Source organism: Ambystoma mexicanum, chromosome 12, assembly GCF_040938575.1.
Source record: "Ambystoma mexicanum isolate Mex_15411 chromosome 12, UKY_AmexF1_1, whole genome shotgun sequence".
Classification (NCBI taxonomy): Eukaryota; Metazoa; Chordata; class Amphibia; order Caudata; family Ambystomatidae; genus Ambystoma; species Ambystoma mexicanum.
The window spans coordinates 802,233,410-802,257,202 of record NC_090936.1 but is presented as its reverse complement, the minus strand read 5'-3'; the positions used below and the strand labels follow the sequence as shown (position 1 = coordinate 802,257,202).

The 23,793-nt window shown below is 41.1% G+C and overlaps 1 protein-coding gene across 3 annotated transcripts in view; it reads left to right on the top strand.

Annotated features, from left to right (window-relative positions):
- The window catches only part of PPFIA2 (PTPRF interacting protein alpha 2), a 2,558,488-nt gene that overhangs the window by 1,801,526 nt on the left and 733,169 nt on the right, over positions 1–23,793 (top strand). For all 3 annotated transcript variants that reach the window (XM_069629312.1, XM_069629311.1, XM_069629313.1), the window contains one exon: positions 18,735–18,797. In XM_069629312.1, the coding sequence (XP_069485413.1) occupies positions 18,735–18,797 (63 nt within the window). The remainder of the gene's footprint in view (positions 1–18,734; positions 18,798–23,793) is intronic.

The window sequence follows — 23,793 nt, the reverse complement described above, 5'->3', positions numbered from 1 at the left end:
CAATTATTGAACAAGTCCATCTCCACTATTCCTTCAATAAGACTATAATTATGTTTGCATAACAATTTATGAAATCATTGTGTTTAAGTAAATGACCTTGGTTTAACCATGCAAGAGTTATAGGGGGTGTGTAATGGTAACTGAGCAAATTATATGTATGAGGAATAGCGTATTTAATTTGTGTTTTTCATTCAATGTCTGAATTAAGACAAGATCTAGACACCAATGATGGAAAAACGATTATGAACCCCATTATATGAATGAAATATCATAATCTTACAAAATGCATGGGACAAGGTCAGTGATGAATGTCTATTCATGTATTGCACTATATGACGGAGTCAACCAGTGAACCCTCTTTGTAGGCATGATGACGCGCACGGAAGAGGTGTGCGTGTTAATGGTTGTCGGAAAGTGTGTTTCCCTTTCTACGTGGTGAAACGTATAACGTGACAGAAAGGACTATACTGTGCAGCATGTGAATTCCAGGAATGTGAATGCAGTCTAGACTAGAAAGCTACTCGGCAAGGTCCTGCAAAATGAAATATTCGGCAACAAGAAGAGGAAACATCTGATACTGTCAAAGTGTGACGAAATGCAGTGGATGCTAACTGGTCTCTGGTGGAGTCCCAAGGAGATGTGAGGGGCTGACATTGCAAAGTTCCCCGTGAGGAGCCCTGCGGTGAGCCAAAAGGGATTCTCTCGACCGTCTGTATTGGATCGTCGGTGTGCCGAATGGCAGTGGGTGAGAGACCCTCATAATGCGCGATAAAAGAGGGACGTGTAGTGTCATGATATTTTGAAATGTTATTGTATAGGCAAGTGGAAATGGTTAGAGAATTCATGCTGCTTACAGAGATTTAGGACCCTGTTTTGGATGTTTGATGAAGGGTAAGCGTCTGTGGAAGGATAGGTGAGGTCAAAAGTAATATTTGCAAGTCCAATGGGTTTCCCGGTGAGAGCACGAGAGGTATTTCAGGCTAGCAGCTGTGAGCAGTTTTGGACTTATAGGTTTATGATAAACTGTGTGCTGTCATAGAGTGAGTATTGTGAAAAAAAAGGTGAGAAGAGTTCGAGCAATGGACCCTTAGCCAAGATACGCAGTGTAATTGTATGCCAATTGTATGCTCAGAGTGTACTATTAGTAGGGTTGGTACACTGTTTATGCCAGCCGGAGTAGAAAGGGAGTTGTACCTCCGTCATGTACAGTGGCTATTCTGTGAGTATAATGTCAAAGTAAAAGGGGGTTGTGCCTCCGTCATGCTGAGAGGTTGATCTGTGCAGATCTAACCAGAGTAGATAGGGGGGTTTATACCTCCGTTCTGTAGAATTGTCCATTTGTGAGAGCGGTTGTCTGTGGGGTTTCAGCTAAAGTAGAAAGGGGGTCATGCCTCTGTCACGTAGACATGGTGTTTTATGAGTAAGCCTGTATTCGAAAACTGGGGAACGCCTTCCTTTATGTTAGTGTTCATGAGTTGCATCTCTTTTTAAAAAGGCGCACCATGTGTGTGTAGGCTTTTGGCTACCTTCAGTAGTATTCTGAGGCGGCCAGAGGAGAGGGGTTTATTATTTATTTTATAACCCAGGAGAGAAAGGGGGTGCATCCACTGCATTGTTGAGAGTTGCACGTCCCGGAAAAAAGGTGATGGATGAGAGGTGTGGTGTGGAGTTAGAAGAAGTTGAGGTCTGGTTATGCATGCTGCAGTGTGTTAGGGAGGAGTGCCATTTGATTAAAGGCGCTTGCTTGCTTGTTGGAGGGTAAATATATGGCTTTCTGTTGCCTTTGTGTTCGTGGATTGTAGTTGGTGCCGCCTTATTTAATTTCACAAGTTCCATGTCCACCCAGCGTCTGGCTGATATCGGTAGTGATGGATGTCAGTAGTGATGAATTTGTGAACAATGAATGTGTTATGTGTATGTGTGACGGATGTTGGCTTGTGAGAAGTGTTGTGATGTGCTTTGTGATGCGCTTTGTTATGTTGTGGTGAGATCTGGAAGGAAGGAACATGTGTTATCTAATGCTTGGGATGAATGCAGAAGCGAGTGATGTAAGATATAATGCTGGCTGTGAGAGAGAGTCTTTATGTGTGGATAAGAGAATGTGTGTGAGAAGTTTCAGTTAGAGAGCCCCTGCCTGGGCGATGGGAGCCAGTGGTTACCTCTGAGTAACTCTGTAACATCCTATTGTAACTGGCAGAAGATGTAATAAAGGACTTATGCTGGAACTATGGGAGGCCGTTCAAGTCAAAATTACACCTTTGTGAATGTGACATATTGAAGTGAATACAACATGCAGTGAAATGAGTAAGGCATACACTGAGATGACTATAATACGTATCGAAATGAGTATAACATGTATTGAAATGAGTATGACATACACTGAAATTCAATGAATAAGACATGCATTGAAATGAATAGGACACACAATGAAATGAATATGACACCTATTGAAGTGAATATGACACACGTTGAAGTGAATATGACATGCAATGGAATGAATATGGCACCCATTGAAATGAATATGACACACATTGAAATAAGTGTGCCACCCATTGAAATGAATATGACACATGTTGAAATAAATATGACACCCATTGAAATGAATATGACACGCATTGAAATAAATATGACACGTTGAAATAAATATGACTCACGTTGAAATAAATATAACACCCATTGAAATTAATATGACACCCATTGAAATTAATATGACACGCATTGAAATAAATATGACACAGATTGAAATAAATATGACTCACGTTTAAATAAATATAAAACCCATTGAAATGAATATAAAACACGTTGAAGTGACTAGGACACGCATTGGAATGAATACAAAACCCACTGAAATGAATATGACACACGTTGAAGTGAATAGGACATGCAATGGAATGAATATGACACCCATTGAAATAAATATGACACACGTTGAAATAGATATGACACACGTTGAAATAAATATGAAACCCATTGAAATAAATATGGCACACATTGAAGTAAATATGACATCCATTGAAACGAATATGACACATGTTGAAGTGAATAGGACATGCAATGGAATGAATATGACACCCATTGAAATAAATATGACTCACGTTGAAATAAATATGACACACGTTGAAATAAACATAACACCCATTGAAATGAATATGAAACAGGTTGAAGTGAATATAACGTTCATTGAAATGAATATGACACCCATTGAAATGAATATGAAACACATTGAAGTGAATATAAAATGTATTGGCATGAATAAGACACACATTGAAATGAATAGGACATGCATTGAGATAATTATGACATACATTGAAATGAATATGACACACTTTGAAGTGAATAGAACATGCAATGGAATGAATATGACACCCACTGAAATTAATATGACACACGTTGAAGTGAATATAACATGCATTTGAATGAATATTCCATGCATTGGAATGAATAAGACATGCATTAAAATGAATAGGACATGCATTGAAATAAATATGACACCCATTGAAATGAATTTGACGCATGTTGAAGTGAATAGGACATGCAATGGAATGAATGTGACACCCATTGAAATTAATATGACGCACGTTGAAGTGAATAGGACATGTAATGGAATGAACATAACACCCATTGAAATGAATATGAAACAGGTTGAAGTGAATATAACATTCATTGGAATGAATATGACACCCATTGAAATGAATATGAAACAGGTTGAAGTGAATATAACATTCATTGGAATAAATACGACACCCATTGAAATGAATATGACACTCATTGAAGTGAATATAACATGTATTGGCATGAATAAGACACACATTGAAATGAATAGGACATGCATTGAGATAATTATGACATCTATGGAAATGAATATGACACACTTTGAAGTGAATAGAACATTCAATGGAATGAATATGACACCCATTGAAATGAATATGACACACGTTGAAGTGAATATAACATGCATTTGAATGAATATACCATGCAATGGAATGAATAAAACATGCGTTAAAATGAATAGGACATGCATTGAAATAAATATGACAGCCATTGAAATGAATTTGACGCATGTTGAAGTGAATAGGACATGCAATAGAATGAGTATGAAACCCATTGAAATGAATATTGCACACATTGAAGTGAATGTAACATGTATTAAAAACTAATTTAACATCCATTTGAATGAATAAGTCATTACCTCCATGTCCCCATTCCTCTTCCCAGTACTTACATTTGAGTAAGTTCCGTCCTCACTGGAACTCTTTTCTTTTCAAGCTGCCCTCCTCCAATTGGAAGGAGTTATCAGGTGTTCTAGGGCTTTGGTGGTCTACAGGTCTTCGATCTAGTGGAATGATGTTATGGTTCGGAAAGACAACACCTTGGCTCTTGCTTCCATCAACCATCAGGGGGCTAGAGGGTCCCGCTCCCTGGAGGATCTGGCTTTGTCCATTTGGACCTGGGGCACGGCACACCTGGTCTCCTTGAGAGCGGTCCATATCCGGGGGTTGGACAATGTGACTGTGGACCGGCTCAGGAGGGTGTTACCGGTCTCAGCGGAGATGTCTCTTTGTCCCAAGGTTTTTCAGGATGTGTGTCGGTGGTTCGGCATCCTGGATGGACCTCTTTGCCTCCCCCTGCAACTCTCAACTTTCCTGGTTTTGCTTGAGGACTCTGCCCCCAGGGGTTTGTGGGGGGTGGATGCTCTTCCCTTGACTTGGCCCCTCAGAGCTTCTTTGTTCCTTTCCTCCAAATCCCCTGATTCTGCAGGTCATCAGCACAATCAGATCATCTCCACGTTTGTTTATCCTGGTGGTCCCTTACTGGCCTCAGAGGGGGTGGTTCCCGGGCCTTCTGGAGATGCAGTTAGCTTCTCCTTGGGTGTTGCTCAGGTGGCCGTCTCCATTGCGGGTGGTCAATGTCCCCCTTCTCCTCTCTCATCCGTTGTGGGTTCTGGAAACGGAGAGGAGGGATCTCCTGGCATTAGGACTTTCAGCTGCAGTGGCTGGGATGGTTCAGAGGGCGCGTCGGTCCTTCACACTTAAGTTCTGACCGTCATTGGGCTAATTTTCTGGCTTGCTGTCACGTGAAGTGTGTCCTGGCACTGGAATGTAGCATCCCAGACATTTTGCAATTTCTTCATGAAGGGGCGGAGAAGGGGTTGGTGGTCTCTACTTTCTGTTCTCAGTGGTCTGCCATTTGGGCTTTCCAGGTTTCCTGGTCCTCTCTGGTAGGGGGCGAGGCTCTGGTCTCAATGCTCTTGAAAGGGGTAGCAGGTACTCATCCTTTGGGCCTAGGTGGGGTTCCCCGTGGGACCTTCCTTTGGTCATGTCCATATTGCAGAAGCCTCCATTTTAGCCCCAGGAGGAGGTGGAGATGAAATAGTTGTTGCTGAAGACTACCTTCCTGATTGCCATTACTTTGTCTCAGCATTTGGGGGAAAACAGGGCCCTCTTGCATAGGCCACTGTTTCTAGTGGTCGAGGAGGAGGCTTTGGTACTGGGCTGTGACCCCTCGTTTGTGCCCAAGGTTGCCTCTTGGTTCCATCGGTCTCAGGAATTGGTTATCTCAGCTTTCTTTCTTGCTCCGTACTCTCCTAGGGGGGAGGCTTGGCATTGTCTGGATGCCAAGCAGGCGGTCTTACATTATCTGTTCCAGAGAGAGTCCTTTTGTCTAACTGATCAGGGGGCAGGGGACTGTGGTTGCCAGGCTTCCATTCCAACGATTAGCCAGTGGACTAATCTTTGATTCTATGAGTCTGTGGGCCTCTGTACTGCAGCTTGGGTGATGGGTCCGTCCACAAGAGGGGTGACCGTCTCCTGGGCATGCCTGCGGGGGCTTCCTTTGTTGGATATTTGGTGAGCTGCCACATGAGCTACACCTAATTCTTTCATTCTGCATTACCAACTCAACATGGAGGGGCTCCAGTCTATGTCCTTTGGTGTGGGTGTCTGGAGGCTGTGTCTGGTTGAGGTGGTGATAGGAGTCATGGTGAGCATGCCTTGGGCTTTTTTGCTGTATCTTGAATAAATTGGTGTTGGGTGGGTTTCGCATTACCGTTGGTGTCTGTGTCTTTTGTGGTGGGCATGGGCGTCCTTCATGTTTCTGCTTTGGTACAACTCAAAGGTAAGTACCTGGATGAGAAAGAGGGATGTGGAGGTACTACTCAGATTACTTACTGGTAATCTTGAATATTCCCCCTCCTCCTCCTCCTCTGTCACACCCACCCAGGACCTTTGCTCGGCCCTGGCTGCACACTTCACTGAAAAAACGCAAGACATCCTTTTCTCTCTCACTTCCACACCACATCATACACCAACACTTCTGGAGCCTCCCTTTGCCACTCTACCACTTCTCCTCTCTTCTCTCAATCCCATTACACCTGATGAGGTCGCCAGACAAGTCCGATCTATGAAGGCCTCATCCAAACAGGTGGACCCCTGCCCCTCCAAAACCATTAAGTACAACATTGACTCTCTTTCTCCAGCCTTGGCTAATCACTGCAATCTCTCTTTTGCCACTAGAGTTTTCCCATCTTCTCTTAAGCACTCCATTGTGCACCCTCTGCTTAAGAAACCCTCTGCCGACCCCTCCATTCCAGCAAACTACCACCCTATCTCTATCACCCCCTTCCTGGACAAACTCTTAGAGAAGCTGGCTATCTCTCAGCTCACCCTCAACACTAAATCTGCTGGTTGCCTCCACGACCATCAGTCTGGCTAGAGAGCATCCAGAGGAATGGAAAATGCTCTTCTGAATTCCTGTGAAGACCTGCTTTTAAATCTCGACACTAACACCCCTCTGTCCTCATTCCTCTTGACCTCTTCTCTGCCTTTGACATGGTAAACCACAACATCCTGATTGCACGTCTCCGTGACACCCTGGGAATCACAGGTCAGGCTCTGCCGTGGGTAACCTCATTCTTTTCCGGCCGTCCATCCCAGGTGGAACTTGGGTCTTTTCTTTCTACTCTCACTCTTTCAACCTGTAGTGTTTCCCAGGGTTCTGACTTAGCCCCCTGGTTCTTCAAGGTCTACATGGCTGCGCTGGCATGTGTGATTGTCACTTTCATCTCTAACTTCCAGTGTTACGCTGATGACATTCAACTCTCCTTCAGGCTACCCTGAGCAACCTCTTATACCTTTCTTATATCTGACTGTCTGTCTGCAATTCAGCCATGGTGTGCTGCAAATTACCTCTGCCTCAGTGCCAGTAAGATTGAGTAACACATCCTTAACCAAAACCAAAACCTTGGGACAAAGAGACATCTCCGCTGAGACCGGAAACACCCTGCTGAGCCGGTTCACAGTCACATTGTCCACCCCCCGGATATGGACCGCTCTCAAGGAGACCAGGTGTGCCGTGCCCCAGGCCCAAATGGACAGAGCCAGATCCTCCAGGGAGCGGGACCCCGTAGGCCCCTGATGGTTGATGGAAGCAAGAGCCAAGGTGTTGTCTTTCCGAACCATAACATCATTCCACTAGATCGAAGACCTGAAGACCACCAAAGCCCTAGAACACCTGATAACTCCTTCCAATTGGAGGAGGGCAGCTTGAAAAGAAAAGAGTTCCAGTGAGCACGGAACGTACTCAAAGGTAAGTACTGGGAAGAGGAATGGAGACATGGAGGTAATGACTTATTCATTCAAATGGATGTTAAATAAATTTTAACACATATTACGTTCACTTCAATGTGTGCAATATTCATTTCAATGGGTGTCATATTTATTTCAATGCATGTCCTATTCATTTTAACGCATGTCTTATTCTTTCCAATGCATGGTATATTAATTCAAATGCATGTTATATTCACTTCAATGTGTGTCATATTCATTTCAATCAGTGTCATATTCATTGCATTGCATGTTCTAGTCACTTCAAAGTGTGTCATATTAATTTAAATAGATGTCATAATTATCTCAATGCATGTCCTATTCATTTCAATGTGTGTCTTATTCATGCCAATACATGTTATATTCACTTCAATGTGTGTCATATTCCTTTCAATGGGTGTCACATTTATTCCAATGAATGTTATATTCACTTCAACCTGTTTCATATTCATTTCAATGGGTGTTATGTTCATTCCATTAGATGTCCTATTCACTTCAACGTGTGTTATATTCATTTCAATAGGTGTCATATTCATCCATTGCCTGTCCTATTCACTTCAACATGCGTCATATTCATTTCAATGGGTGTCGGATTTATTTCAATGCATGTCCTATTCATTTTAACGCATGTCTTATTCATTCCAATGCATGGTATATTCATTCAAATGCATGTTCTATTCACTTCAAAGTATGTCATATTCATTTCAATGGATGTCATAATTATCCCAATGCATGTCCTATTCATTTCAATGTGTATCTTGTCATGCCAATACATGTTATATTCACTTCAATGTGTTTCATATTCATTTCAATGGGTGTCATATTAATTCCAATGAATGTTATATTCACTTCAACCTGTTTCATATTCATTTCAATGGTTGTTATGTTTACTTCAACGTGTGTCATATTTATTTCAACGTGAGTCATATTTATTTCAATGGGTGTCATATTCATTCCATTGCATGTCCTATTCACTTCAACATGTGTCATATTCATTTCAATGGGTGTCATATTTATTTCAATGTGTGTCATATTCATTTCAATGGGTATCATATTTATTTCAACGTGTGTCATATCTATTTCAACGTGTTTCATATTTATTTCAATGGGTGTCATATTCATTCCATTGCATGTCCTATTCCCTTAAACGTGTGTCATATTTATTTCAGTGGGTGTCATATTCATTCCAATGAGTGTCCTATTCACTTCAACGTGTTTTATATTCATTTCAATGGGTGTTATATTTATGTCAACGTGAGTCATATTTATTTCAACGTGTGTCATATTTATTTCAATGCGTGTCATATTCATTTCAATGGGTGTCATATTTATTTCAACGTGAGTCATATTTATTTCAACGTGTGTCATATTTATTTCAATGCGTGTCATATTCATGTCAATGGGTGTCATATTTATTTCAACGTGTGTCATATTTATTTCAATGCGTGTCATATTCATTCCATTGCATGTTCTATTCACTTCAAAGTATGTCATATTCATTTCAATGGATTTGATAATTATCCCAATGCATGTCCTATTCATTTCAATGTGATCTTATTCATGCCAATACATGTTATATTCACTTCAATGTGTTTCATATTCATTTCAATGGGTGTCATATTCATTCCAATGAATGTTATATTCACTTCAACCTGTTTCATATTCATTTCAATGGGTGTTATGTTTACTTCAACGTGTGTCATATTTATTTCAACGTGTCATATTTATTTCAATGGGTGTCATATTCATTCCATTGCATGTCCTATTCACTTCAACATGTGTCATATTCATTTCAAAGGGTGTCATATTTATTTCAATGTGTGTCATATTCATTTCAACGGGTATCATATTTATTTCAACGTGTCATATCTATTTCAACGTGTGTCATATTTATTTCAATGCGTGTCATTTTCATTCCATTGCATGTCCTATTCACTACAACGTGTGTCAAATTCATTTCAGTGGGTGTCATATTCATTCCAATGAGTGTCCTATTCACTTCAACGTGTTTTATATTCATTTCAATGGGTGTTATATTTATGTCAACGTGAGTCATATTTATTTCAACGTGTGTCATACTTATTTCAATGCATGTCATATTCATTTCAATGGGTGTCATATTTATTTCAATGGGTGTCATATTTATTTCAACGTGTGTCATATTTATTTCAATGCGTGTCATATTCATTTCAATGGGTGTCATATTTATTTCAACGTGTGTCATATTTATTTCAATGTGTGTCATATTCATTCCATTGCATGTTCTATTCACTTCAAAGTATGTCATATTCATTTCAATGGATTTGATAATTATCCCAATGCATGTCCTATTCATTTCAATGTGTATCTTATTCATGCCAATACATGTCATATTCACTTCAATGTGTTTCATATTAATTTCAATGGGTGTCATATTCATTCCAATGAATGTTATATTCACTTCAACCTGTTTCATATTCATTTCAATGGGTGTTATGTTTACTTCAACGTGTGTCATATTTATTTCAATGTGTGTCATATTTATTTCAATGGGTGTCATATTCATTCCATTGCATGTCCTATTCACTTCAACATGTGTCATATTCATTTCAATGGGTGTCATATTTATTTCAATGTGTGTCATATTCATTTCAACGGGTATCATATTTATTTCAACGTGTGTCATATCTATTTCAACGTGTGTCATATTTATTTCAATGGGTGTCATTTTCATTCCATTGCATGCCCTATTCACTACAACGTGTGTCATATTCATTTCAGTGGGTGTCATATTCATTCCAATGAGTGTCCTATTCACTTCAACGTGTTTTATATTCATTTCAATGGGTGTTATATTTATGTCAATGTGAGTCATATTTATTTCAATGCGTGTCATATTTATTTCAATGGGTGTCATATTTATTTCAATGGGTGTTATATTTATTTCAACTTGAGTCATATTTATTTCAACGTGTGTCATATTTATTTCAATGCGTATCATATTCATTTCAATGGGTGTCATATTTATTTCAACGTGTGTCATATTTATTTCAATGCTTGTCATATTCATTTCAATGGGTGTCATATTTATTTCAATGTGTGTCATATTCATTTCAATGGGTGCCATATTCATTCCATTGCATGTCATATTCACTTCAACGTGTGTCATATTCACTTCAATAGGTGTAATATTCATTTCAATGTGTGTCCTATTCATTTCAATGCATGTCTTATTCATTGAATTTCAGTGTATGTCATAGACATTTCAATACATGTCATACTCATTTCAATACATGTTATACTCATTTCGATACGTATTATAGTCATCTCAGTGTATGCCTTACTCATTTCACTGCATGTTGTATTCACTTCAATATGTCACATTCACAAAGGTGTAATTTTGACTTGAACGGCCTCCCATATGGAACCTTACCTGTGTGCCTAAGGATACCTACATTATTTCAGTAAGCAGATATCCCTGCAAGCACAAAAAGAATAACATGATGTGAATTATGTTATGAAAATGGAGGAGGAATTCCTTATGTGGATCAGGAATGTTAGTGGTTTATGGAATAAGAAAACGCACTACATTACACCAAATCTGGAAGATGCAAGTGATTTATGCTTCATGCAAGAAATGCTGCATCAATCTCCCAATCTGCAGCGCTTGCTCTTCAATGAAACAGAACAGGTTCAAATGTCACAGCTGCCTTTTTGGACAGCTGCTGTGACACCAACCTCACTTCCGACAGAGGTTACATTTAAATATGCGCCTCTGATCCACAACAATAATAATTTGAATACTATCCATCTTGTAGATACATGTCATAACCGTCACCAGGAAACATTTGGGGTGACTGCTGGTGTACCCATCCCCATTAGAGGTTAAGGACTCCTGAAAGTGCAAGCTAACCTCCACAGAATAGGACAGACAATTAAAAAGACCTATCTTGTGCCTGAGCCCCTGAATTGGGACTCATGGAACCAGTGACTCCAAAGCAGCTGTATTCCTGAGTTCTGCCACTTCAAACTTTCCTCAAGTCCAAATCTATCCCATTGTGATGTCTTTTGAATGTCTTTGAACAATTCAAGACATGTGATGCTACATTTGACATTGTTTTTGAACCTCTTTTTGAACCTCAAACGACTGTGTTGCTGCATTGAACCAGTTCATGGCCACATAACCCTCTCACTTTCCTGGCCCAAACAAGAAGCTTCCCGCTATGGAAGTCTTTGAAGCGCTGCCTCTTTGAACAGCACATCAAACTACCAAGATCGTCACATTGTACTGTTGGGCGCCCTGACCCACGTTTGGACTATTATGCTGCAACATTTGGTGCTGTGGGCTTAGAAAATCCAAGATGGCCGAAAAAGCCCACATTGCACCAGAATCCAGGAAAACCGCAAGTTTTGGCGCACACCAAAATGTTCCCCTGACCTGCCACCCACCAGTGCGAGCGTGATGGGCCAAGAGTGCCATGGGTGAAATGTGTGCCAAAGGAAAAACAGAAGTGCCGGTTAGCTCAGAAAGCGCTTTGAAATCACCTTTGTTTCTCTGAAATGCAAGCTAAAAATGCCTATTTTACACATTGCAAGATATTCAAAAATCTCACTGAACACCAGCAGACATTTGGCAGAATGTTTTCTTGTGTGCATACAAAATCTGGAAAGATGAAGAGCCCAAAACAATGTTTATAACAAAACTGGCTGAGCTGTGGATGTCAGCAGCTGAAGTGAAATTGGACTGAAAGACACTAAAATCTAAAGGTTTAAAATAAATGAGTGACCTACTGTTGAGTGTCACATAGTTTGCAACTGTTAAATGTCATAGTTTTGAACTTAGAATCAGCATTCTAGCTGCAGGTGTAAAAATTGTAAGTTTGATTTGGATGAAGAAAAACTAGGAACAAAAGTGACATTTGGCTGAAGCCTGGCTTGAAGAGAGTGAATTCTGCCCGGCAACTACCCCCGACAGGAGTTGAAACTTGCTCAGCCACTCTTCCCAGGCCTGGCTGCATTCTGCTGCCCCCACCAAAAGGAGATGACACCTCCCTGGTTGGATTAGGGGAGGAGCAGCTGGGGACTGCAGGAAACTGAACAATGAGCCTTCCTTGGCTCAGGCAAATGTTAAATTAGGGGGGGTCGTAAATGGCTTCCTCTTGAGAGAAACGGGGACGGGCAGTGCCTCTGTGAGCAACTTGAGTTGGAGGAAGTGGACAAACCAGAAATTCCACCATGTGCTTTGGGAAACCACACCCCTGTGGGCCAGAGCATAATTTTAAAAAGATGGACCACGATTTGTGATTTGCGATTTGGCTCAAATTTCTTCACTTGTCAAAATAGCAGCTTCTTGCTTTCCTTTGCTGAAATTCGTTTTACGACCTGACAATCATTCATAAAGCATTGCTAAAGTGATCCTGAACTAATTTAAAGTAGCTATCACCCACCCTGAATCTCTTATAGGGAATTAAAATCATTTTTAGCATATTTTTCCCTTCTTTGCATACCACATTTAAAGTACTTTGCCTGTGTTGAAAATCATCCCTGTTTCTCTAAGCTTGCTGGGGGGAACCCTGAAAACTGTGTGCTTCACTTCCATCTCCTTATATTGCATAAAGGGGGGGGAGTGAATTGCCACAAGGGGAAAAGTGAACATATTAGCTCTTGTTGAACCCATATCAGTTTATTCCTGTGCTGCATTTTTCCATCACTGCATTCCTTGAAATCATAAAAGCATTCCCAGCTGCCTTGTTCTTTCCGTACCAACTCCTAAGTAATAAAATACGTGTGCTAGTATAACATTATCCATTGTTGATCGACATTATACTCATAAGTGTGATCTCAAATATTAATTTATTATAAAGTGTGATATATATCTATTGTTTAATTTTTCAAATAAACCTTTTTAATTTGCAAAACAAACCTACTTCTTGGCTCAGTGGGGTCAGGGGGATTCTAAGAGAGGGGTGTTATACAAGGGTTCATCATCCAGATTATAACTTGTCATAAAAATATATAAATAAGGGCTTCCCTTGAGCAATCCCAGACAAGGCACTGACTTAGTGGGAATGCTTGATTGGAGTCATTAATACTACCTACCTGTACCTCAACTTGAACCACTATAAGTATCATTTTGCCCAACAACCTGGCCCATTGGTACTCAAAGCATCAAACCGGCAGACAACAGAACCTAACCTAGCGGACACATCAAACCACACCATTCTGATGCCACAATAAACTGCACTAAGCTTCACATTGAACCTGACTCATCACTGACTCGCTGCCTGGACCACTCATCCCACTGCATTAAAATCCACTTTAACCCACGCACAAAGCGCTGAAAACCCAATTTGACACTGTCAAGCCACCACAAAGAGACCAATGTAATTTTGTGAGGTTGAACCAACATGGTCCACCATTGGGACCCTGAAGACGTATGAGCTACACATGTGCACCTTTTCCTCTAAAGTTATAGCATTTTAAAAGTGACTTTGTTGCTTTTTCTTGCATTTCACTCATGCTACATGCTTACTCAAAGTGTGTATCTCCATGTTCTATATTGTCTGTGTACTTTCCACAGGGCTTGGTTTTTATTTTTGTTTTTCTAGTCTGTTATTTTACATAGTGCTGTGTTTAATTAAAGCATATGTATTTCTACATTAACTTTATTGGACAGTCCTTTATTTTGGAGTCTTGTACGATTGTTGTCTTGGTTTCACCCTGAGGACTAGCAATGATATATGCCTTGGACCCAAAATGTTTTTCAAAAATGGTGAATCAACATTTTTCAAGCATCTCAAAAACACTCTGGACCTCCCTCCCCAAGGCAGTACACACAACGAGACACAACTGGCCTTCAGAACTGCAGTCAAAACATTGTTTTTTAATATGTCGAACTAGCTCGTATGCCGTAGTCCATTGTCAAAGAGAGATCAAACATAGCTGAACAGGGCACATTAAGTTTCAGTTACCCATCAAGCTACCGACCAAAATAAACAAAGTGGACCCTAGCCATGAGGTTGGCAAGGTACTACTGATACCATTTGTCTTCACAAAAATACATGTTATTACAAAAAACACTTAATTTATCAAAACAAATGTTGTCTACTAAAAAATCATACACTGTACATAATTCTACATGACACAATACATTCCACCATGCATAGACATTCTCTCTAACTCACAATATAATCAAATTAGACAATCAAAAAGGTTATCAATGTCATAAAACCCGATCTATACATTCACTACTTTATTCCTCCTGGACACCCTTTTACAAATACAGGTATGCCACTCCTGTTACACAGCACAAGAGCTTGTCCAACACTGTCTACACGTGTTTCGGTCTATCATGGGCTTCTGATAGTGCCCTGTGTTAAACAGACCTTCTTCAGGACAAATGTGGGGCATGAGTGTAGCCTCACCACCATGAACAATCCAGCAGAAGATGTCTTCAGAAGTGCAAAAAAATACAGATAATACACATTTGTTACCTACCCAACTGCTTCAATATTCACATTGTGGCAGAGATATGGTATGCGTATAGTGCTTCCATTCATATACAAATTTGCATTCACCTCCATTGTGGTATTGTAGGGGTGATGCAAATGGTGGAGTCAATCCCAAATGCTCCAATGATTAGTCCAAATCTCAAAAATAGCCTAAGGAAACAGACAAACAATCACACAGAGAATAAAGTACTGTTTCTCCTAAATCATGTGTCCAAAGTGAACATGATAGCCTGAAGTTATCATCTATCTTGCTGCACTTACTTTTAGTGTGTTGCCAGATATGTGCCAAGTTTCACAAAAAAAACTTGGATCACCTCACTGTGGCGCTAACCTTCTCAGTGCTGCAGATTCAGCAAGGAACTGGGTGTCAATTGTGTGTTAAAATCTCATTCCTTTATTTGTCACTGCATTTCAAATTGGACAACTAGAACAGAGAAAAATATATAGCAATCAGACGTTAGTATCTCCCTTTATGTGCAACTGAGTGCACTAATATTACTCACAAATTACATGTTTAACAGACATAAGGGGCGGAAGCAAACGTCACACCAACGTAACTCCCCTCTATTCCCCTGCTGTATGGCCCGTAATGCTTAGGGCACTAATATCTCAAACTGTCTCCCCTGATTGTATCCACATGTGGGCTGTGGGGGCACGGCGATAAAAAACATGCCATGCATCAGAAAAAGTCTCTCATGAAGAACAAAGCGTGTACTACGCTATTGTCCTAGAGTAAGTCCCTATTTAAAAAACAGTGCCTCTGCCTGGACTGGTTTCTACAAACTTACCCTTAACCAAACTCAGTACCAGAACCCGATCTAAAAGGTAGTAGATTTCTCAAAGGAATTTGTATTGCAGACATCCCATCTTGTTTACGAGTCTCAAACTTTTCCCATGTGAGAAAAATTACTCTGTGCTGGAATTGGAGGCCCTTGCCATCAAGTGGGCCATTATCCACCTTAGATACTACCTCTTAGGAAGAAAGTTCACACTTATCACGGACCATTGTCAACTAGTTTGGATTAGCCAACATAAAGACTCCAACCCTCGAGTCATGTAATGGTTCTTAGACCTGCAACCTTACTGTTTCACTGTGAGCACCGAAAATGTAAAGACCAAGGAACCGTGGATTTCCCCTCTTGGTTCCCCTGTGAAACAGATGCAGCTACATCGCATAAGGGAAGGGTATGTAAGAAACCTGAAGGTGTCTCACCTGCTAGCCGCCGGGGATATGTCATCCGGGTGGCCATGACACGGACATCGCTTTTGGATCCAGTTCCTTGTGGTGGACCAGTGCAGGAGGATCACCTGGATGAGGGGTCTTCGGGGATTTGAAGTGGGGCACCGGACAGTGACATGCGGTATCCCCTTCCCTTTAACACTGTTTCCCCATCATAGCAGGTAGGACACCTAGCAACTCAATGCCCCCCCTTTCCCACCACAAAAATATTCTCGCAAACAGTTCACCATGAGCGACAACTGACAAAAACCGGAGCTGTATACCTGACATGTCCCAATACCATTGACAGGCAAGGTCAGGCAATTAGTGATCATTACACACACCTTACTTCCATCACACGTCCCCACACGGATTAAAGTGGAGCAAGATAGCACACTCCGAGCGAGGAAAAGCACACGAGGAAACAGCAGTTCCAAGATGGCAGTTTAATACAAGGAGATAGATGATGAGACCAGAGAGGGTTGCAAGGTGGAAGTGCCCTTGACATTTAAAGACTGTTACTTTCACGAACCTTGGAAAGTAATAAGCCTAAGACCAGGAACTAAAGCTGAAAAAACAGACTGTGCACCAAAGGTATCCAGGGCTCTCCTGCAGCGATAACAAAGGCAGGTAGGCATGATTGCCACAGTGGTACTTTCCTTGGCTCCTACAAGAAAGCAGCACCAGTAAAGGCAGCACAGCCAGTGAGTCAGAGAGACTGATACTAAACTAGCTTGTATTTGAAACACAGTTGCAAGTGGCAACATTGTATGAAGAAATCCAAGAGGACAGTGTGTGAAACGCATGTGATGATCAACACAAATATAATTGGAAACCAAAGGAGTGAATGAACTTTTGGGAGGCCAAGTGAGATACCGTATACAAGGTGGTCTGGCGCCATGTGGGTGCTCATTCGAAGGTCTTTATTAGGTATCCAACTGAATGGCAACTGTATTGTAAGTTGGAAGTTTGTATAGAAGTGGTCCTGCAACAGGTCAAGCTAAATCCTATGCACATTCAAAAGTCTTTGATTAAATCAAGGTGAACAACAATTGGTCCGAACCCGGCTGAGGGAGACTAATTGAAAAAGGGAAAGGATCTGAGCCCGGCTGAGGGGGATCTGGCATAAATCATGAGTCACCCGAGAAAACAAATATTCTCTGAACCCTTGTAGTATCAGAGATCTGAGCCGGGAACATGGGGATCCGCAGGAACAAGCGTAAAATAACAGGGATCTGAGCCCGGCTGAGGGTGATCCATGGGGTGATCCATGGTGGAGCACCCAAGTTAAATACGTATAAGAAGAAAAGAACTGTGTATCATAATTTTTGTATAGCCGGCTCTCCGAATCAAGAGACTTTGATGAGAAAAGAGACTTAGACACACAAGGCACTGCTGCTGGAAATCAAACTGTATCCTCGTACTGAAGAAGACAGATTGTGTGCTTTGCTCAAGTGAACCACCTTGCCCCGTGCTGAAAACGTGGGGATGGGAGGCCAAAACATCCTGACATATCATTTTGGGAACACTTCTCTCTTTTTTATGAACATTACCCTCCACTATTTGTAAATTAGCGGTAAGGATTGCCAATATTTTTTTTTCAGTATAGGCCATTTTATTTTGATAAGACTCCACTAGGACTGCTTTATTATTTTTTGATTGTCGTAGCTTACTCCAATCTGTAGATTTAGGTTTAGATAGACGTTCATCACCCCTTGTGAAAGTTCAAAAAACACCCTTGAACTGTGGTCACTTGTGTCTGTCTTAATGTTGATGAATGCCAATTCATTTGTTGTTTTTCAGACCACACCTTAAACTTGGATATTCATCTCTTAAATCGTAACCTTCGGGATACTCATAAAAAAAGGGAACGTTTCTTTTGAAGCTGTAAATGTAAGCGTGTCTGAAGCATAGGAATGCTTTTTGCTGGCAGTTCACTTAAGGAAAACTACCCCATGTTACGGGAGAGTCCAGTGATATCACGTCCTGCTTAGACTGCCAGGTGCTTAAGTGGCCCCTTGATCGTGCTTTTGAAAAGGAGTCATTGTTCAACAAGCTGTACTTTCACCATGATATATTGTGTTTTTATTTTAGGTTGTATACTTTTACTGTCATGAATGATTATCATGTTTTTCATATTTGTAAAAGCGAGGCACAGAGATACATTCTATGAGTCTTCAATGTATTGGATTATTAATCGAAGAAACAGTTGCATGCACGAAAATCGTATATAAAATTGGGTCCATGTTTAGAGACAAAAAATGCTCGTTTATGCCTTGGCGATGTACATCACATTACATTGATATTCATACCAGTGAACTCGATCGCTCCTTTGAGGATATCTGTTTAAATGTTGAGAGAGCAGCCTTTGGCATTTCAATTTTCACAGCTCAGTTTTACACGTGTACATCTTTTCCATTTCAGAATATTTTAATTCAAGACTCTGAAAGCTTCAGAAAGCAGCTTGAAGACACATTACATGATAAGGTAATGGAAATGGCTTGATCACTTCTATTATGTCTTATGAACGTGTCTTACCCTTCATATGTGCCACCGCATTCGCCCTGCTGACACAAAACACACATCCTTCGCATATCCTCTGGCCTTGTTCAGTCATCAAGTGCCTTTGATTCAATTTCATATCATAGAAACGTTATAAAAACGACATTAAAGGAAGACAATCTCATTTTATAGTTCCAAACTTGGATATGTGATAAACTGTCAGGCCCTCAAGTGTGCTTTCAATTCATAGAAATTCGGATTACAAACCTGACTTTACTACAATATTATATTCTGTTTGACATTTTTTTAAAGGAATATATCCTTGGTTTAGGTGGTTTGTTTGATTCAACCATTGAACATCGAGCAGTCTGCCACAGCTCACTCATTATTCTTGTGTATAATACGTTGATCTGAACTAGGTATTGTTTGTTGTATGCCTTTTTTGTCTATTGTTCAATCTGGACCAGTCATGTTGTCTAATGTTGTTACACGAGACAACTTGCATTCGTTTTTTCTTTTTTGCTTTTGTTTTACTGCTTATTCAAGTATGGATAAGTATTATTATATTTGTTTTACTGTAAACAGCGTATGCCCTACGAAGAGGGCCACAGAGCACCCTGCAAAGTTCAAAGGGAGGAGGTAACAAAAAAAGTTGGTGTTGTTCAGAACAGGATTAGAAGGTTGGGATAGATACACAATAGTGGGTGAGAAGGCCTGCTACTCAAAAATGAGCATGCAGACATTTAAACTTGTACACAGTGAAGGCCCTCATACACAGAGGATTTTGGAGCACTTTACAAAGTTTAAAGTAAGGAGGTGGACAATAAGTTACAATGCTGTTCAGAACAGGATGAGAAGATCAGGATTGATAAAAGATAGTGGGGGATGAACCTTGCTGTATAACAGAAACCTTTATTAATATTGAACTATTATAAGGGCCCTGAAACAATTGTCCTATAGACTGGAGTGGGAAACACAAAAAGTCTAAGACAAGGATGAAGTTTGCAGTTTGCAATGGACAGTTGAATTTACATTAGAAAAATAGGGGTTGGGCTCTTAAATGGTAAAGAAAAGAGTCTAATACACAATATTTAGGATTTACTCCTTGCTTATGGGCTGCAGATTTTCGGGGTTTCAAAGCCCACTTCTGTAGAATATGTAGCAAGAGCCTTCTCTCGTTTTAATCCAGTAGTTAAAGTCAGAGGTTGATGTTCTTTTCCATGGTTCTATTTCCCAAGAGTCAACGAGTATACTTGGGGAGGTTTCTGCTCCCTGAGCATCTTTCTGGTCCATGGTCCTGGTCCCCGGGACACCTCCTTGCTCTTCACCTGTTGTACACCTGTTGTAGTTTCCTTGACCTTAGTGAGGTTGAATTGCCACCCTGTAATCTGCCCTGGAAAGATTTGGTCTGCTGGACCCTCCCTGCTCTGATTAGCTATAGGCGAACCGGTTCCCCTCCCTGTGCTTCAGGCAATGCCATTCTTATCTCCCCCTTAGCAGATACTGTACCTCCGACCTGTCTCCTCCTGTCAGATCCTCACTCCTCTTGACATGCGCAGAGGCAGCACAAACTCCTCCCTCCCCATTGGGTCTTGGCACCTGGGAAATGGAAACCGCAGGCCACCGCAAACCTCTGGGGAAAGAGGGTTAGGGTTCGTTGAGTGGATGGGTAGAGGGAGTTCAGGATAACCGGAAAGAGGTTTAGGGAATTACAATGGATGGGCAAGGGGGTTTAGGGAAACATGCTCCTCGACTCCAGTGCCCTTCTTGCTGATGGTTGTTGGCAGTGGCTCCGCCCTCACACTCTCTCATACAACTTTCACTCTCTCAGAATCACTCCTTTGGAAGGCTTTTGTATTGGAGCCTCTAACCAATATTTACCATACGTTTGGTATTCTCTAGTGCTGCTTTGGTTTTCTAACTGCCTTCTCAAACACGAACTTCCCCCTCATTTCCTCATGAAGGCAAACCCTCCCAACATCACATCATATCGTGGTAACACCCCACCAATATGCAGATCACAAGTTCCCCACAGCACCCTGTGCAAGAGTAGCAAACAATAACATGCACACAAGGTGCTAAAACACTTAGCTCTGGGTTCTGCGGGAGTCCTAGGTCCTTTGGCCTTTTCGTGTTGATGGGCGTGATACGTCTCACCAATCCGATCAAACAACAAGCTGAAAATAGCAAAACAAAGTCAGTGCACGTCGTTCCTAATGAACGTTCCCTAAAGGGTTAAAGATTGTTACAGGTGCGGTTGCTTCACCGCCAAGCTAACTCCAACTCTGGGTTAGTATTCATGCTCTGCATGCAATAAGTTTAACTCGTCTTTTCGTGCTTCCGAAATAGTTCTACACATTAATCCCACAGCGTGTAGCGGCTCTCCGTCCGACGGGATAAATCAGCTGTTCTAGGGAAAAGACGTGTACTTAGCTTTTCATGGACGCGGGGCCGGGGGTTGAGCTGGTGGGCGGTGCCCCGTGTAGGCGTGCCTCCAGGAGCTCGAGATACACACGTCCTCTCTTGCCGGTGGTCAGGATTGCGAGCGGTGCTTTCTGGGCACGGCTCGCGCATGCGCAGTAGTGCGCGTGTGGTCCTTTTCCTCCCAGCAGGCCCGTGAAGTGCACGGCCTGCTGGGCAATGTAGTTTCCAGGCGGTTCTCCTTCCTTGGGCCTTTTTCCTGCAAAAAGGGAGGAGAACACGCCTGAACAAGCTGTTTGGACACCCTAGGGCCCCCTTAACTCCCCCCAGAACCCCCAAAACACTGCCAATTGCCCCAGCCCTGACACCTCCAATACCGTTCTCTCTCTCTCTCTCTCTCTCTCTCTCTCTCTCGCTCTCTCTCTCTTGATGGCTAGGGCTTGGATTGGCTACAAACCCGACTGGCACCTGATTGTGATTTGTGCTCAGGGGTTGTGCCAGAGGTGTCCTTCGGCCTATCCATCATTTTGAAATCAACTATGACTTCATGTTGGTGGTGTGTGTTGATCCTATAAGGATTATCTGTCTGTCGTATGGGTTAGGACTGGTAAAACATCTTTTAAGAATGCAAATTAATTCTTCATTGAAAAAACTGGTCACTGTCCAGCCGTGGCAACTTTGTTACATGTGCCTTTGATTAGGAAACTCATCCATAGCCGTGCATAGTGGCATGCCTTCCTGCTTTCTGATACCATGGGCTGGAAACTAAGTATCTGCGTGGGTTCTGTGTTCCCTATAGTTCCATTTAAACTCAAGGGAAAGCATTCCTGAATTATCCTCGTCTCTGTAAAAAAAAAAAGCTTTTTAGAAATCGTGCACATGAGTTTGATTTTTTTTGTTTTTATGAAACCATATGGCATTTGGGTCACACTGTATACGTTCCTATAAAGGTAAGACATATGTTCATGGACACAATCTCTTTAAATAAATGTAACATTTGATTAAACTGCCTGTCTCTTGCCCAGAATTGTGGCATGGCACTACATGTCAGGGGGTATTAGAATGGGGTTGTCCACCTGATGTAGCAGCCATACAGTTATCGAAATATATCTTACATAATGGGGTATAGATTGATGAGATTCCTGTGTCGGCACACCTATGCATTGAATAACCCAAAATGTGCCCAAAATCACAGACGTGTGTGAAGTTGCTATGCGCATAGAATTATTTTATCTAGGTTCATACGGGTATACAGGTTGTGATTGTGAAAAGACAATTGTGAAATTCTAGGTTGAAAAATAGTGTACTTTGAAATAACAAAAAAATAATTAAGGTGGATTTTTTATTTTGCTTAGAGGTTCCTGATTGATATACATGAAATCATAATTGTAATCATACGTGCAATACGGCTATAACATGACAGGATGTCAGGGCTGATTTGGACATGGCTCTTAACCATGCATTACCCAAGAGATCTGCAACCTGAAACTCTCCAGCTGTATTGAACTATGACCGGAGGCGTAGCCAGGATTCTCTATCAAGGGAGGCCTGAAGCTAATGTAGTTGGGCCCAGCACAATGACATCAACATTTGTAAATCCCCACACAGTGCTGATTGGGTAGGCCTTGCCATCTCAGGCCCTACCCTGTCTATGCCTCTGACTATGACCGTCGTGATCCATCACCTTGGACTTTGCTAGTAACTCAAAATGGGAGTTGTAGTCCAAAACATCTGGAGAGCCAAAGGTTGCAGACCCCTGTATCAGATATTTCCTGCATGGCCAATGGCTAAAACAAGACATTGAGATATGGAAACATAAAATGAAAGAAATGGTCCAAAATATAGGAACAGATATTTGGACACCAGAAGTACCTCTTGTTGTAAGCGTTACAAAAGCTAAAACTACCATCCACACCTGGAGAGGAGAAGCAAATGATTGTGAACCTTTCTGTTTACCTCTTCTTTCATCTTACCATGGTCAAACACAGGCTGGCTGAAAACATACATGACTTGCACTTATTTACAGAAAATGCCAAAACAACCTTAGCAGTAGTAACACCCACGACGCAAGTTAATGATCAGTGCAAATGCAAGATAAAACAATTGAAGGTGTCTTTGGGTGACAAGGAAGTGCTACTACAGAAATAACACAATTTAGTTTAGGCAATGCAAAATGAATTCAAAGTGTGCAAAGAAGTCAAGCAATGTCTAGAGAGAGAACATTTAAACAGTAGTGACATTCATAGTGTTTAAAGCCATTCATAGTTAGTGTTTAAAGGCACACAATACGTTAAAGGCCAAAATAACCAATTAAGCCATTAAACTAATAGTTTATTTGATGACATTGTTAATACAAAACACAAATCAAAGATACAAATGTGAAACTTGTTGTGAAGGCGATTGATTCACAGCTGAATATAATCTGCTATACAAGGACAGAAAACATAAAGAAACAAAAAAACTCAGCAAAGAAAAAAGATGCTGCAATGCAAGGAATACATCTGCTAACCTTACAAATGACAAAGGTACAAACTAAGGGTGGTCAACGTATGGTGACTTG